Source organism: Odontesthes bonariensis, chromosome 14, assembly GCF_027942865.1.
Source record: "Odontesthes bonariensis isolate fOdoBon6 chromosome 14, fOdoBon6.hap1, whole genome shotgun sequence".
NCBI lineage: Eukaryota > Metazoa > Chordata > Actinopteri > Atheriniformes > Atherinopsidae > Odontesthes > Odontesthes bonariensis.
Genome location: NC_134519.1, coordinates 31,880,157 through 31,898,060, shown reverse-complemented (window position 1 = coordinate 31,898,060; position 17,904 = coordinate 31,880,157). Strand labels below are relative to the sequence as shown.

Below are 17,904 nucleotides of genomic sequence, written 5' to 3'. Positions count from 1 at the left end.
TTTTACAGGAAGTACAAAAAAAATAATAAAAATGTTAAAGCTAATTACACTATGCTTTGTTTCATGGGAGCTTTGATTGCAGATACCGGAGACTGTCTGTCCAGGTTACAGGCAGAATCTGTAGAGCTCAGTAATTACCAGAGCAATCTGTATGAAAAAAGTGTTGGAAGAATTTTTTTATTAGGAAACTACGTACAATGCTGTTTCTTAACTTGGTGCAGAGATTTCCTAGACTCTTTTTGCCGATCTCGCATAGTACATTAAGCTCAGGACTCTGTAGCTGTAAGTTAAAAAAATTCTTTGCTCGGATGCACACATTTGTTTTGACAGACTGGATCATGCTATGTTCAGCACTTCAAAGATTTAAAACACATTTACTTCTCTTACATAACTGACTATTTACTCATTCAAAAAGTCACTCTAGCACTTAATCTGATGAGTAAAGTCTTTAAATCCCCAAACTCTTCTATGTCCAGACATTTCTGATGTAGTTTGTTACATAATCACATGAGTGCAAAATCCAATTTAACCAGCTTGAGTGTGTGTTTGATTCAGTTTGCGCCAAACATTCCTCTCTTGGACAAGCAGCCAGTTGTTGTTCCAAAGCTCCTCCACAGACACAGACAGTATGGGAACTTCTAAACAGACCTTAGGCGAAGCAGAGTTCCACTGTTCTCTGGAGAATAACCAAGTTTTTTTCAACGTTAAAAACTCTTTAATTCACTTGTACAAAATCAGCATATATATATCTATATATATAGATATATGTATGTGTGTGTGTGTGTGTGTGTGTGTGTGTGTGTGTGTGTGTGTGTGTGTGCGCGCGTATTTGTGTGTGTGCGTATTCTCATGAAACGATACATTATGAAATATGGTACATCTTTACAAAACTAAGAGTACATAATTTACAGACTGCAAAGCAGCACTTATCTTCACTAGCCTAATCAATTTCTTCCAAATAATACATTAAAAATCATAATGAAAAATGTCAATAAATACAGGATTACATAGAGTACATGTATAAGGACACAAGAGGATGTCACCCACGTAAACTGCTGTTCTCCTCTCCATCTCCCTAAAAGGGGAAAAAGAAACCTGTATCTCATTTTGTCATTAAATTTTTTCAGTCGGTATTATACTACAAATATCTAAGTGTTTGTTGTATAATACTACAAACAACTATTTGAAAAAATAAAATAAAATACTTGAGATTAAATTAGATTTTCATTGCATATTCAAGTCACGTCTTCCTTATTTATATGGTTTAAACTTCATCCTCCTTCTGAGAGAGAAGGACAGAGTTTAAACCATTTCTTGCCTTGATCATTATGAGAAACGTGTGATCACTGGTGGAAAAAAATGGAAGAGCTTGGAGTCGTGACAAAAACACAACTTGAATATCGGGTAAGCAATACTATTCTTTTTTTTTTTTTTTTTAAACCCCTTCTCCTGTCCAGCATTATGGCAGCAGAATTGTAATCTGAATACCGTTAATGCCAAACACATTTGCTATGCCAAGGGAAGCTTTATGAATGTAAAGCTCCCCTTGATGCCCATTAACTCCTTATTTTTATTTATTCATTTTTGTTACAATACTTAACATGATGTGATAGTGTGATAGTGTTGAACCGGACCGGGGGACAGAGAGAGAGGGAGAGCGAAGAAGGGAAAAAGAAAAAAAAGGAACAGAAACATGAAGAGACAAACATAGAAAACAGTAAAAAGTCACACAACCAGCTGCTACACCTGTAAAAACAAAACTGAAGAAAATCCATGGCTTTCGTGGGGATTTTGTGGGGACTATTCTCTGAATTATGATATCTGAAGATTTCAACCATGCCTCTCAAAACTAATGGTCAACTTTTTAAATGTTATCAATTGTTTTTTAAAATCTTTTTATGGATCCATGATATAATAATGGTAATAATAACACATCTATAACAATAATTCACTGTAGCAGTATGGTTTCCCTTTGGCGATTTTTCAAACATTTTATTGAATTTAAGGTTAAAAAGAGGCAAAAAGTGATGCCTGTGCTGGATTACAGTGATGTTACTTACACCCATTATTGAAAGCTTTTATGCACTGGATAGAGTCTACAATGGAGCTCTGAGGCTGAGGTTTATCATTATTACTAAATCTCTACCTCACCCAGCTTCATGTTATATGCTAATGTTGATTGGTTGGCCTTGTCTACAGGTAAACTCAGAAGTTGGCATGTTCTCATCTACTATTGAAGAAGGCTATTCATGATTTGCTCCCTCCATATTTACAGACATTAATTAAGAAAATGAAAATAAAAGAAATAACAGGGAAGTTATGTTCATACTTCATATTCCTGACATCTGTTCCAAAGGCTTGTTCCAAACTATGGAAAAAAACATCTAGATATGCTTCTTATATCTCTTAAATATGCAGAGAACCAACTTAGAATTAGAACAAAAAAGAACTCTTAAAATAAAAGAAACTGACCTCATTAAATGAATTCAAAGTATTTTTATATGATTTAGAGGCAGATAGTTTATGATGTGCATGTTTTTGCTTGATTGTTTTTAACTTATGAAAACTGATGCTGCCGATTTGTGATATTTACCATGTCATTTTATGATCAATGAGTGCATTCTTATTTTATGTTTAATCTTATGCAAACTTATCATCTTAATGCAGTTGTAAAGTGTGTATATGGCTGCTATCTTGGTCAGAACACTCTTGAACAGAGATCTTTGATCTCAAAGAGATTTTCCCTGAGTATATAAAGGTAATAATAAATATCATAATGATAATAATAAATATAATTACAATAAATATAGTCATGAACAGAAGAAGAAAAAAGACTTGGTAAATTAAGTCCATCTTGCACATTTTTTGTATCAAACCAAAGATAAAAAGGAAAATGAAACATTTGCTAAAGCAATGATTATTTCTGAATAGTTGTATTGTGTTTACCTGAAGTGCAAGGTTGTGTCAGGTCCGCATTGACTGCGGGGAGATTCATACAGAGGGATCCTCCTGCATGGCTAATGTCTGATTTACAAACTTCAGCATCCCTGTCAGTGATCTCATATCCATCTCCTCCTCCTGACCCACCAAAGTATTCCCAGACTCCCTCCTCGACTCACTGTGCAGCTCATCTTCTCCATCCTGCACTGAGGAAGCCTCCATGTTTTGGAAACTTTGTTTGTCCATCATGTATGTGAGCGGATTGAAGGAGAGGTCAGAGGCTGCAGTGGCATCTGTGGCACTGAGGCCCTGCCAACTGTGGTCAACTGTTTCTGAGAAAGAGGAAACAGACTGTGAGGTGGACTCCCAAGGGTTCTTGCTCAGAGCCTCCCCCGGTGCGGCCTTAAGGCTCAAAGGGATGTCCAAGGAGGAGTCGATATTGCTGCTCTGCAGCCAGTCACAGGTTTGATGGCTCTCAGTGAGGTGAGGAGCTGAGGTGGGCTCAGGATATGTGTGAGCTGGGGGTGAGGAGCAAGGTCTTGTGTGTGTCAGGGAGCGCAGGTGTATTGAGTGACCATGTGAAAGGGAGTGAAGAGGCATCTGTAAGTTTTTGGGGGAGGAGGGAGGTGAGTGAGCAGAGAGAGAGAGCTCTGGAGAGTTTACCAATTTCGGCAGCACAGGAAGAGAGAGCGTGTGTTTGTACAGATTCTGACGATCGACAAATCGTTCCCAACTGGAAATCCTTGCCTTGAGACGGGTCACCTCAGACTCCTGCCAGACAATGAGAAGACAAACTCTGATCAATAACTTTCAAAATGCAACTTTGAATACGCTGACATGAAAAACCACTACCTTGATGAGCAGGGAATCAGCAGACGTCTCCACTGACTTCTCAGAGACATTTAGCTGAGTTTGGAGCTCAGCAACCTGCACTCTGGTTTGATTTAACTGCGCAGTGAGCTGATCAAGCTGAGCATGGAGATGACTGTTCTTGACTCTTGTCTGCTCATACAGAACCATGCTCTGCTCCAGCTGGGTTTGGCTCAGGTCTAACTGTGTTTGGAAGTGACTGACTTGGTTCTGGGAGTAATCGAGCTCAACCTTAGCTTGGCACAGCTGGGCTTTGGTCCGCTCATAATGTGCCTTTGCTTCCTCGAGCTGGGTCTGGCTCTGCTGAAGCTTAACATTAAGCTGCTCCTGGGAGGTGCGCATGGTAGAGGAGATCTGCTCTGAGACTTTGAGGAGCTGGCCTCGAGTTTTCTGCAGAGACTCCAGCTGGGAATTGAGGGAGAACAAAAGATGAAAGAAAGTTACAACCTTTAAAATAAGAGATGTTTTGGGTTTTCAGTTGCTTTGGTGGTCACTGTTGTTCCTCAGCCATGTTCTGTTCTGTCCGATTTCCTTTCCTCTTTTTCTCTGTGGGAGTTCCTTATTTTTCCTAACTTCAGTTTCCCCACTCATGACTAATTTCCACACATAGCTGAGAACATCTCATGCATTTTGTGAATGTTTCTGTCCTTCTGCAAACTTTTTGCCGAAAAGCACTTTCTAACACAGTTACAGCCAGTCCGTTGGAAACTCCTGAAGCTCATGTCTCAGTTTCAGCTGGACTTGTCTTATTTTAAAGGTTGTAACTTTCTTTCATGAGATATTCTCAGCTATGTGTGGAAATTAGTCATGAGTGGGGAAACTGAAGATAGGAAAAATAAGGAACTCCCACAGAGAAAAAGAGGAAAGGGAATCAGACAGAACAGAACATGGATGAGGAACAGTGACCACCAAATCAACTGAAAACCCAAAACACGTAATGTTAAACAGACAAACAGGAAGCATACTGACTGATGAAATACTGACAGAAATTCTAATGAAAAAGAGGTTTCATTCTATCAAGATAACAGCAAAACGTCAGTCAAATTTAAACTGTATGACTAATATCATGATTCAGATTTAGGCTAAAGCTCCACAGCAGCGCCAATGTTTCATTCAGGTTTTGAAGAGGAGGTCCTGTTTTCAGTTGTTTGAATTGTAAGGTCTCGTCTTAACTGAACATCCAAACTGTAACACATTCACTAGAAGGAGGTGACACCAGTGTTACTGTACCTCCTTGCTGTGCTGCTCCCTCTCCAGCTGTAGCTCCTGCTCCAAAGCAGTGACAATACTTTGCAGCTTTGCCTCCGCCTGCAGCCACTGCGCCTCCTTCAGAGTAAGCTCCTCTTCAACGCTGCACAGCTGTGCCTCCTGCAAAGACACACACACACCATGGTCAAACCCATAGTAGTAACAGTGCAGCAGTTGAGTATTGTGAAAATATCCCTGTGAACACATTGTGCATTCTTTGAATCCTGTTGATACAAAATAAATCACATTTTTCACTTATCAGGTATACTAATCATCAAGTTTCAAGATTCCAAACTGTTCAATATGATCAATTAATTCATAATAAGACAAAGTGCTTTGACTTCACCGTCTCTTTGGTCTGTAACTTAGTGGTTTCCAGCTCTCTGGTCAGGGCCTCACAGTCACACTGAGTTTCCTCAAGTTCTTTTAATACTTTCTGTAGTTTCTGCCGACACACACACAGCTGCTTGCTGAGCTCCTGCGACTCCTAACAGCACAACCACAAGTATAGACAAGATATAAAAACACAAAGTAATTGTTTAAGTCATGATGAACTTTTTTCAGCTGTTTTAGATCAAATAATAATGGGCTCTGAATCAAATCTGCACGTCACCACCTCTGTCCTGGTTTAAAAATGCTTTTTTAAAAAAAGTTTATATGACACCAAATAATACAACATATTAAACTAAAGAAGTAAATCATTCAAACAATCATTCAATCATTCAAACCCAACACAATTATTTGAACATCGTAGTTGAAACTGAGACATTCTCTCTCATCGTTAGCCTTGGGGATAATGTGTGTGTGATTTAATGAACGGTTCATTCATCTTTCACAGGGAAGATAATTTCGTTGATCTTCGAGGAACTCAGGTCCAAACAAGTTTGGAGTCTTGAGACATGAAACAGTCTATTTGTGCTTTAAAAAAAAATAATATAATCTTATTATGTAAACTTTACACTTGTAAAGGTAGCTGTATTATTGTGACCACCTGCACATTATTAGCAGTATGATCAAAATTTGCATATGCTACTTGTTACTCAGCTGATTTTCCTCACAAATATATTTTTTTAATTTAAAATGAAAGGATCCCATAGTAATCAACAGGTAATGAAGCTGATGAGCAAAAGGCTTTTTCCGACAATTAAAGTGAGAGCTCCAGAATGAATGAGGAGACAGAGCTCCAACTGTGACAAGAAAGCAGTTAAATCAGAGCAATAAAACTTCAGTCTCATTATTTCACAGTAGTAATACTCTAAGGCGCAAATGAAAACACCAAAAAAAACCACAGAAATGTGTGACATGGACAGTTTTTGTGTTAAGACAGCTGAAGCACATTTCCTTGTTTGCAAACTACAGCAGACAACCGAGGCAGAAGAGGTCATCATAAAGAAGTTGTGATTTAGAGCAATAACGTAAATTTCAGATTGTTTTCACAGCAGTTATATTCTAAAGCACACAAAAAAAAACACCCAAAAGCCCATAAAGTATGTAACACGGACAGATTTTGAAATAAAACAGTTGAAGCAGACTTCCTGGTTTTAAGGTCTTTCTGTGTGTAACCACGGTGTTTCACTTGCTTCTTCCTCACACAGACTTTTGATAATCCAGTCGCTGTGTTGGGATTTTGTACAAATTCTCAGAAGTGAAAACCATGCACAAATCTTGAGAAACTTGGAGCCAAGGTTGGGAACTACTACCATAGATGATGTAATCCCCAAAAAAGTGGGATTATTTTACACACCCAGAGCCAGCCTTTCTTGGTATATATCCAGTCATTTTACATTTGAATGTTGTGTGGAAAATCATGGATTAAAGGGAGAATCCTCGCCAAGCACGATATCATAATGTTTACATCCAGCCACGAGCAAGACCCTTGGGTTATGAGATTCCTTTTGCCCAATGAGAAGGTTGGTGGTTAACTTGTTATAAAAAGTTTACAGATTTCTTTGTGTAACCAGAATGTGATATCTGGACATACCCATATCAGTAGAGAAATTAAAATTTGTGTTTTTTTACATCCGAGTCCCAGTATATTCAAAATAAAACAGACATTTCTTTGGCTGATATCCCTATAACTCTGTAACTTACACCAAAAAATATCTAGAAAGACAAATATGATAGAAAAGAGGTAACATTTGATTAGTATTTCACATCAAAGCAGTGCTACAGTCACACAAAGCAGCACCTAACTGGCCGAGAAAGGGAGATCTGTCTGTCAGGCGTAAATCTTCTTTTGTTTGTGAGGCTCTGAATAAAACTGATTTCACAGTCATTGTTGGACAAGATGTAAATGTTGTGTTGCATTACTCACATGAAACATGATTCTTATCTAGCTAAAAACAAGTCAACATTCTAATTTATTTCATGAATGAATAGTGTGTGAGATAAGTTTAAAGACATCTAAAAAATGAAATAATTAAAAACTTTTGATTCATGTCAAAATATAATAAATTGTTTTTGACTAAATTCTCATTTCAATAAGATTTTTATATTTTATATTTTTATATATGGGCTCTAAGTAAACCTCTTCACTCCATTAGTTATTTTAATTCTTTTCATTTTGCTTTCTTTGAGTCATCAGATATGGAGTTGTGGCTCTTTCCCAAAACTCTCAGCAAAAAACCTTGAACAGATATCTATAAAGGCTTTAACACATGAAAAAATTGCTTGAGTCCTGACCTTTGTGTTTCTGTCCATTAGCTCCCTCTGTGCATCTCTCAGCTCTCTTTTTCTGGCCTCCAGGCTCTCCTGCAGAGACTCCACTTTCCTCTCCATCTCCTGCTTGTGTTCCCTGATGGCAACATCCAACTGGCTGAGCTGAGGACCACCCAGGGCCCAAGAAAAGATAAAATTAGATGAGATGGCAGCAAAAAAACCTAGAGCAAATAAAATAGAATATACATAGAGCATGAAAGTGTGTGTTTGTGATGTACCAGCTTTGCCCTCTGTTGGAGCTCCCCCTGCCTTTCTTTCAGTGCACTGTCCATGTCTAAAACCTCATGAGTCCTCTCCTCCAACTCCCTCTGAGTCTCACTGTAGTCACACACACAAATTTTCCAGGAGGTTGTAAGATACCCATCTAATCAATATTTGTCAAAAGTGTACTGAGTGATTTAAGCAATCAAACCAGGATCTTCTAAATAACAAATAACAATTATTAAAAATTATTCTTGGCACGGCCCAAATACGGTGACTGTATGACTGGTATGAGAGAAAACATGGCTCTGGGGGTAACATTAACTTTGTTCAGTGTCTTGCTCATGTATAGAGGATATTAGGACTGTGGCATGTATCATGACAGCTGCTTTATATCATGAAATTTGCATATCCTCTTTATAGAATTCATTCAGACTTAAGAGTTAAAGCGTGATGGAGTGCAAAATGTTAAATAAACTGATACATGAACCATCTCTGTTGTTCATTCATGAATGGAGTGCTTGATGTGCAATAAATGCATACTGTGTTTTACAATATTTGTAATGTGCAGTTTTTCTTTGTCTTTTATAGAAACAGAAAACATGACATCGTACATTTTTCACAGTAATGAATATTCTCAGCATAAATGCCAAGAAGTTATTTTATTTTTTATCTGAGAGTGAAGATTAACAATAACATTATATGGAGATGCACACAATTACAAGAATGTCTAAAACTTTAAGTAGGACCCTGGAAGATTATCAGTGTCCATCCCTGTGTGTCTGCTGGTGTGTTTGGGATACACATAAACTATAAAGATGTTGTTTTAAAGACAGAATAATTGTAGCAGAGGATCTTATCTGAGCAACACACCGCAAGAGCTTCCATTTGTGCCTGTATGCAAAAGAATATTTTATACAATGGCGAATCCTTACCTAAGCTGGACAGTCAGTTTGTCCACTCGGACTTGCCGTTCATCAGATATGGTTTGGGTTCTCTGCAGAATGTCCTTGAGCTCCTGTAGTTGCTTCAGAGTGTTGGCCAACTCCCCCTGAACTGTCTGCAACTGCCCCTCCAGGATTTGGATTCTGTGGACACAGCTGAGGTGATCTGCCTCAGACTGATGGAACTTCTCCTCAAGATCCTTAACTGGAGAAAGGTGAGGTGAAAGAAGGGTCAGATAAAAGACAAAGCCTGAATGGCAGAGAATATGGAGATGTATTTGTTGTAGTCTTGGCAGTTATAAAAACCCCACCCACAGCTTAAGAGTTAATTTTATACAATGCGCGTTTAGAAACGTAGACGTGACTCTGAATTAGTTACCTATGTTACTCTTGCTGTTAAGTTGGATCTTTGTGTGCTGGAGGCTCTCCTCCAGGCCACAGATGCAAGAAGTCTTGTTGGCAACATCTCCCTTCAGATGCTCCAACTCTGCCTCTTTACTAACCAGCTCAGTCTGACACAATTGTATCTCTGATGAAAGATGGCTGTAGCACAAAAAAGAGATATGTATTGAATAAACATACGATAAAAATGTATGGAGAGGAGTATGTTTAAACAAAAGTGCACAGCTTTAAATCTGACAAAGAAATCTGTTTAAACACCCAAACAGCTTTCATGAAATCATAAAATGAAACACAGCAAACAGCCCTGCAGAATTACATTATTTCAAATACATCAGGTTTGTATCCCCATAAATGTGATCAAGGAAGATCTTCATTCCCTTTGAGATAAATAAAGTATTGTTTAATTTCATTTTCAAACACCTCAGGAATGGCAGGGCAGAACTTCTCTGTCTTCAAATAAGTTAGGATGTGATCATGATTCGGTGTTACTGGCGCCTTTTATTTCCCGTATTTAGTGTCTATTCCTTTATCTACTTGTTGCAGATTAAATAGAATTGTACACTTGCAGAAAACATCAAAACTCCATACAGTCTGTATTAAATCACTGCAACAACGGTATACTGAAACATACAAATAATGATATAAGTGCAAAATATTTTACAGTAAATTGAATATTTCAAGCATTTCTGTTGGATTTCTGTTTTAAAAAGACAATAAAACATAAAATCAACTTTGGTTGAAGAGTTTCCATGCATTTGTTTCTGTTGTTCAAAGACTAGTGCATGTGTGTACAGGAGTTCTAACCTCACAGACTTGGAGAGCTGCGTGTTCTGTTGGTTCATCTGTTGCAGGTTTTTGTCGGTCATCTGGGCGTCTTGCTTTCTGCTACTTACTTCAACCTGCAGAGAGGCCTGAGTTCGTTCCAGCTGCTTCTCCAGACTGGACACCTGCAAACGTACAAGACATCAGCATCCTCTCCTGTCTTCCTCATGAATTGAAAAAAATACAGTTAAATTAATCTTATCCATGTTTCTAATCTGCAACAAAGGGACAACAAGCGAGGAAGAAGCTCACTTTTGTTTTGTCAAATAACAACTTCCCGACAGTATATACTGTTGTTATAAATAGATAACTATATAGAATAAAATAAAAATAAGATGACAAACATTTAGAAAGTTGAAGTGTAACAAACAGACGTGTGGTAGAAATTTTCAGAGATCACCATGAATGGATTGGGGTGTTATTCTTGTAGCTAAAAATAACTTGGCCAATGATGCCACACAAAGCGTCAGTAGGTAGAACTGGGGAATTCTCTCAGTGGACAACAGTTCACCATCTGGTGTGCAGACACACTCCTTCACAGTGACAAGTTCAGGATTACATCAACCGTTGTTTAAAAAGCACCACAATCCCTCCTCCTTCAATTTCACCTGTCTGTCTGCAGCCTTTGTCAGCAATTCAACTGAATAGAGAAAAGTCAAGAGTTCCTCCTGCAGCCATGTCTTGGAGAAAAAAAAACAAAAAAAAACATTGCCTTCCTCATATACCTTCGTCATATCCTCGTCAAAGCTCCAAGTTTGTTAATTTTATCCGCTAGTGATCACACATTTCCCATGATGATCCGGAACATTTCCTCCTCATTTCTCTCCATTTTTTGTTCCTGCTCTGTATCCTAGACATAACCTCTTCAACATCTGGATTTTGGGTCTTATTCCAGCCATTACTTGGGCTTTGAAAAATCTCAGTCAGTTGCTCCCACATGTAAAACAACAAACTGCGCCATTCCAGATTTATCGCTCTAGTTTTCAGCTCTTGATGACCTTGTGTTTTTTAAAGTCTTAAGGGCCGTGTATACTCTCGCAGCAGTGTGTCGCAGTGAGCTTGTCGCAGACATGACGCAGTTATTTTTGATTTATGCCCACTTTTGAAGCGCGGTCTGCGCTATGTTAATCCCACGCCACAATGCAAGAGGGACAATCACGAACAAGCTAGGATTGTTGGTGTGGTGGGTGGCGTGTTTCTCTTCCGGTTACGGAGGTCATTCAACAACAATGGCGACTGGACGAATGCGCACTTTGATTGAGATGCAGCTGATCGATCACGGTTAGCACAGTTAGCGTCACCATTAGCCGGAAATACGCATAGTGTAGAGCGGATGTAGAGTTGACCAATCAGAGGCCTCCTTTCTCTCCTCCCTGCGGCGATATCTGCGGCACTGTCTGCGGTGAGTTACAATTTTGGGGAGGTGCACCAGAGTGTCTGCGCAAGGGGGGGGGGGCATGTCTGCGTTAACTGCGACACACACGCAGACAACCTGGTTTCCGACCATAAACCGCCCTTTAGAAAGACTTGATAAAGAATTAGTTTTTTTTCATGAAAAGAAGTAAGCTTCCTTTTCACCATAGAAATTTAGTGCATTACATATTCTGTGAACTAATTTCTTTCTTGACCATCTTGATTTGATACATAAAATGTGAGATGTCAGTGAATTTATAGTTTTTGGTAGAATGAAGGGAAAAATTTCATGTTACAGGAAGATAGTCATTTAGATGGAATGCTGCAGACTCTAGTTATAAAGGGCAATGGTAGTCTCAAAGCAGGTGGGAACACTCTCCTGTGTCAGTGACACGTTGAAGATGTCAGTAATAACAGCTAATTCACACGCACACGTTTTAGTATGCGGCCAGGGATGTTTCCAAATGTTGCAGCTTTTCCCGTATTAACTATCAGCAAAATTCTCACATCTTCTGTGGAAAGAGGCAGATCACTTGGAGGCAGGATAGACTTGACAGCTGTCTCTTTGTTGAGAAGAACAAAATTACTGTATAGAAATTGTTGTGACTGGCTCAGCATTCTGTCAGGGCAAACTTGATCTAGTTACTGGCCTACGGGCCAAAATAAGGACATTAAAATAATTTTTGTTTGTCACTTTAAAAAAAAAATGCTTACAGAAAACTGGCTTGGAAAGCTTGGAACGGCATCAATAGACATTAAATTGATTAAGGCAGGGCTGGGATAGATGTGTGTTGCCAAGTGGCTTGCAGAGAATGCAGCAAAGAAAGGCAGAGCACTTTGGATGACATTTACCAACTGAATGCAGAGAAAGAAAGCAGCTGATTTATCAGCTGATGTGGGCTGTTTTTTAGACATGAGCTGATGCATTGAGCCGCTGGGTTTAACAACAGGGCCTGTCAGAGTAAACACTATGTTCAGTTAATGGCATTATAGAAAAAGCGCTGGTTTCCCAGAAATAATACTTAAGCAAAAGGCTGTATCCAGATCAACATGAAATTTTAATCACAGAAACTTTAGTCTGGTTGCAGAAGGGTGTATTTGGCAAATATTTGATCTTTGAATTACTATTATAAGAACTGAGCAGTTTAATATAGCATAGCGACTGAAACCTAACTTGCACTACTTAAAAGGGCCAATATATATAAGACCATTTTAAAGTTAACTGAAATAAAGAGAAAAAAATAAATTATTGGAAAAGTATGAAAAACTAATCGCAATGAATAACAGACATGACTATTGCTATTGAGCATTAATGCAACCTACTGCTCTGGCAAATAATTTGAGCCTGAGACACTCATACAGCATTTTATAAAGTTCAGAACAGATATGACTTCCGACTTAGAAACAGGTCGGCAGTAATAACTTAGGTTATAAGAATATGGCAGAGTATGATACACCGCTGAATTACTGAATTAAGTATTCAGTCGCACCATGAGAATGCTGATTCTTATGAGACAAAGCCCCTGCATTGAAAAGGGTTAAGACAAAAATATATCTAACAGTTTTTAAAGCAATACAATGTAACTTCTCAAAAAGCCCACTATGGAGCTCCCCCTACAGGCTTGGAGGTAATGTACGGTTACACTGTCGTAAATACAACACCCTTTCGCTTTCACGTTTCACGTTTGTTGACGAACCGGCGAGGAGTCAGAAGGTGCAAGCTATGTCGACCGAGAAGGTAAGAGTAATCAAATGTACCTGGGAGCGTGAGAGGGGTCTATTTGTTTTTGCGGTAGGTGTGCCAGAAAGCAAGTCGAAGTACTTCCCCTCAGCTCCCGGGCCGCTCCCGGGCCGCTCCAGCAAAGTTACATAGCGCAGTTTTTCCAACTCAGACCCCCGAAGGGCATAGGAGACAGGCCAATCGTAATATTAAAACTCATTCTAGCCGCACATTTTTTTTCAAGCTGTTATTTTAAGGTAGAAATGTTACATAGTATTGCTTTAAATAAAGCAAAATATTTCTGAAAAAACAATTCTCCCGATAGAAACAATATCCATCAGCTTGTGCAGAAATGGGAAAAGAAACTAGAACTCATGTTTATATTTGTAGTTGAAATAAGATCGAAAAAGTTATTTAGGAGTTTACCTGCTTAACAATTAATCAACTGATCAAAAGCTCTGAATGACTATCCAGTTAAAATATTGTATTTATAAAATGCATTACTGTTGGTAACACTGCTGGATACAAAATACAAGAACAACTCATTCCAAAGTACTCACGGTGAACATTTCCAACTCAAGTCTCTGAGTTACCTGTCTTTGCAGTATACTCTGGCTCTCCTCCAGCTCAGAAACCCGAGCGGTGCTCTCAATCAGCATGCTCTGCTGCTGCTGCAGAGACAGCTGCAGCTGCAGGTTCTGCTCACCAGAACTCTGACAAACCACGCTGGCGCTGTGGAGCTTCTCCTGTAGAGAGGACACCTAAAAAGAGGAATGAGGAGGACAAGCCTCAGAAGTGGAATTTGTACTGAGGGCAGAGGTGAGGACAGACAGTGAAAGATTTCCTCAGTGTGGGTAACACTGCACCTTGTCATTTTTCTTCTTCAGCTCAGTCTCGTAGTTCTTTACTGATTCTTCCATCTGCCGCAGGTGGGAGTTCAGCTCTTCTCTACATGCTGACAGAGACGACTGTAGCTCACACATCTGATGTGTAAACACAGAACAAGTCATGGATATTGGAAAACAAATCTGTTAATTTTATCTGTAGTGACCGAGTTGGAGTTAATGACTTGAACTATATGTGTCTGTACTGTAAAATGTAATTGTGTTTATTTTCAGCTTTTTGTACAAACCTTAGTGGCAGACTGAGATGCCTGCTCTTTGAAACTCTGTAGCAACTCCTGGTTTTGTCTAACTTCAACCTGCTTCTCCTAAAATTAGAAAGAAAAGAAAAGAAAAATAATTACCCATAGTTTTCTTTGTACTGCATGTGTGTTGCATTAGGAGTTTCCTGACCTGTGTGAGCTGGTCTAAAGAAGTCTGTAGCAGGAGAGCTGCTCTACGAGCCTCATCCCGCTCCTTGTGCAGAGAACTCAACTCCTGCTCCATCTCCAACACCCGAGACTGAGCCTCTTCCACTGACAGCTGCAGCTGCAGAAGAAACACTAGTACTCAAGGTAACATCAAAAGAGCCTCTTTCATACAAACACTTGAATCTTGAAATGTTCTAGCAATGTTCCGGAGTTGTGGCATGTGAGAAGGCAAATGTCTCCAGGAAAAAGTCAGACCTCACAATCGCTTGGCGCTATTTTGTCTCCCTTCCTGGTAAACGATTTTGTGATGCAAATGTATTACTCTTTTGAACGCATATTGTTTTGAGAAGCAAAACGCTTTATTTTTAGCCTAGTCCGGTTAGCCCCAGCCAACTAGCCAGACTACTTTTGTCAACGCCAAAACGAGGCTGGAACTCGGCTCACAGTACGCAGCAAGGGGTAAGAAAATATTCAGAAATTATGTTACTCGTATGGGATGTCTTACAGCTTCATGTCAAAAGAGGCGAACTATCCCTTTAAAGCTGCAGTCTGCAACTCTTTTTCAAGCATAATGCCTGGAACTGTCCGGGGATTCTGAAAGTAGTACATTAAATACCCCAATACAAAAAAAAAATTAGCTCTCTAGGTCCCCTATATGTCCTGCTAGGTCCCTCCAAAGCCAGCAGGTTTGTTTACAAAATTGCAGACCGGACCGGTAAAAGGTAACCAATCAGGTTACGAGCTGGGCTCTGCTGCCTGTCAATCACCGATTGTGCACGCGCGATACAAGGTAGGCTCGTCCCCACGCTTATTTATCTAGAAGACTATTGAACTTCATTACGGGCTAGTCTACTTACTGTGTCTTCCATGATCGCAAATGACAGGTGAGTTGATGAATGAGGAGTCGTGTACGCGCATCTGAGTTCTCATGTGTTTTGATGGGGCGGGACAGGAAGTTGAATAACTTTTTATTTTTCGGTTAAAAAATAAGCATTTCTTGCATTTTGCGACTACGGAGGTCACCGTTTTCAACTTCAAGCGTTCTGATAGATCATGTAAACTCTTAAAATGTCAAAAATTAGGACTTTATGTATGACAACAACAAATCCTGCAGACTGCAGCTTTAATGTTGCGGACTTCTTGTGGAGATTTTAGACCCACCCCCCTATTAAAATCTTGAGAACATCAGCGGGTGAGACCAATATATGAATAATGTCAGCAAATATTTTGGAGAATTTCGTCTTGCTCCCTTCAGCTGATCTGTGTACTGCTTTACGCTAACTTCTCGGAATTATGGATACGTCTAGATGCATATAATGCTCATCAACACAATATGGAGCTTCATCTGCTATTCTCAACGTGATGCAAAGAAAACAAATTTCCACAATGCAATTTCTGCATTCTGCACGCTGTAGATAACTGTTCCCTTGCACCCTTTCCTTCCATTTCCAAAAGGGAGAGCACATCTCCAGCAGAAAGCCTCCTGCTGTGGTGTGCTTGTGTGACGAGCAACTGCGAGAGAAATTGAATTAAATTATCCGCACATTTCTCCACATCTCTGGTGTTCAAGTGTAAAAACAGTTTGGCTGATTTAAAAACAAGTTAGGTCCGGTGGTAAGTTTCTTAACTATCAAGACAAAGTTCGGGTAATGAGAGCAGCTCGACAGAAAGGAAAAGTGATGTTTCGGGAGCACCACGTCATGTTCTTTCCTGATTTGTCTGTGGAGGTACAGAAACAACGGCGACAATACAACGGTGTGAAGCAGAAACTCCGCGAGCTACGTGTGGACTTTGGACTTATATTTCCAGCAAAGATGAGGATCTTCCACAAAGGCAGCCGACACCTGTTCCACACGCCAGAGGAGGTGGAAGCCTTCATTCAGCGTGTTCGTCAGCAGACAGACGGGTAAACAACGGCCAGCATTACGTGCGCTAACATCACAATATTAAACACATATATACGTGTATGAAAGACAATTATGAACATTACCACAGTGTTTAAATGTTGTGCATCCTGAATATAAGTGAGTATATTTTGGATGTTTACTATTGCTCATTTGACAAGAGGGTGTGATGGGTGATATACAATTAATATTCACCGGGATCGAGTGATTGACCTATATAGTTTAGGTAGGTCGTTTTTTGTTTTATTTCTCTTGCTCCTTTTAAAGGATCAGTGAACATAACCAAGCCGCTTTAAGAGGGGAGGGTTATCTGTGTAAAACAGTTCACAGAGGGGAGGGAGGGTTGAGAGTTATGAGTGTTTTCATGTTCTTTTTGTTACAATGTAAGGTGCATTTTTTCACAGGAAAGGCAAAACGTTATCAACAGAGCCATGCCACAATCACAGTATTTATAAATGAATAAGAATTTAGACCTCCAGATAATTTCTTGGAACATTAGAGGACTAAGGAAATTAGTTAAAGTTAAGCAAGTTATGAATAGGATCAAGCAATATCATCCAAAAATAGTTTTCCTACAAGAAACACATTTGCTATCAAGTGAAACAGGTCGTTTATCGAAGAGATGGCCAGGTCAAGTAGTCACATGCTCTTTTTCATCACATGCCAGGGGTGTTGCAGTGCTTGTTCATAAGTCTGTTCCTCTTCGTATTCAAAAGACTGTTTTGGATCCAGCGGGGAGATTTATTATTATACAAGCTTCGTTAATAAACCAAGACTTGATTCTTGTGAATTTATACGGTCCTAATGTTGATGATCCAAATTTTTATAATAATCTAATTTTATTAATTTCCTCTATGCAAGGAGCCATAATAATTGGGGGTGATTTTAACTGCACCCTTGATCCTAAACTGGATCGCTCTTCAGGCATAGATCTAACCCATGCAAGAAGCAGGAAAACCATCCACCAATTTATGCAGGAGCTTAACCTAATTGATATTTGGAGAGTAGGAAACCCTACAAAGAAAGAGTTCTCCTGTCATTCAGCTACATATAACACATACAGTCGCATAGATTACTTTCTCTTGTCCAAATCGCTTGCTCCAAATGTGAGTGATTGTATGTACAACAGTATTCTCATTTCTGATCATGCTTTGCTTCTGCTTAATTACTCAGCTACAACTACTGTCAAAAGGAAAACTCTTTGGCGCCTAAAGCCACAATGGTTACAAAATCCTAAATTCCTTGACTATGTCAGACAAAACATCGATGACTATTTTCAGTTGAACACAACAGAAACATCTGCCTCTATAAGATGGGAGGCCTTCAAAGCTTTTATTAGGGGTCAGATGATGGGATTCACAAGAAATAAATCAAATAAAAATTATCAAGAGATGCTGGAGCTGGAAAGGG

General features: G+C 39.3%; 1 protein-coding gene across 6 annotated transcripts in view; it reads right to left on the bottom strand.

Annotated features, from left to right (window-relative positions):
- Positions 1-216: 216 nt before the first annotated feature.
- Positions 217-17,904, bottom strand: part of ccdc18 (coiled-coil domain containing 18) — a 32,876-nt gene continuing 15,188 nt past the window's right edge. For 5 of the 6 annotated variants that reach the window (XM_075484069.1, XM_075484075.1, XM_075484071.1 and 2 more), the window contains exons 14-26: positions 14,574-14,708; positions 14,411-14,488; positions 14,145-14,261; positions 13,872-14,039; positions 10,128-10,270; positions 9,301-9,464; positions 8,913-9,126; positions 7,995-8,094; positions 7,741-7,878; positions 5,405-5,545; positions 5,041-5,178; positions 3,793-4,215; positions 217-3,711 (exon numbers count right to left, since the gene is read on the bottom strand). In XM_075484069.1, the coding sequence (XP_075340184.1) occupies positions 2,992-3,711; positions 3,793-4,215; positions 5,041-5,178; positions 5,405-5,545; positions 7,741-7,878; positions 7,995-8,094; positions 8,913-9,126; positions 9,301-9,464; positions 10,128-10,270; positions 13,872-14,039; positions 14,145-14,261; positions 14,411-14,488; positions 14,574-14,708 (2,679 nt within the window). In that variant the 3' untranslated portion in view covers positions 217-2,991. The remainder of the gene's footprint in view (positions 3,712-3,792; positions 4,216-5,040; positions 5,179-5,404; positions 5,546-7,740; positions 7,879-7,994; positions 8,095-8,912; positions 9,127-9,300; positions 9,465-10,127; positions 10,271-13,871; positions 14,040-14,144; positions 14,262-14,410; positions 14,489-14,573; positions 14,709-17,904) is intronic. The other variant, XM_075484070.1, reaches the window with a different exon arrangement.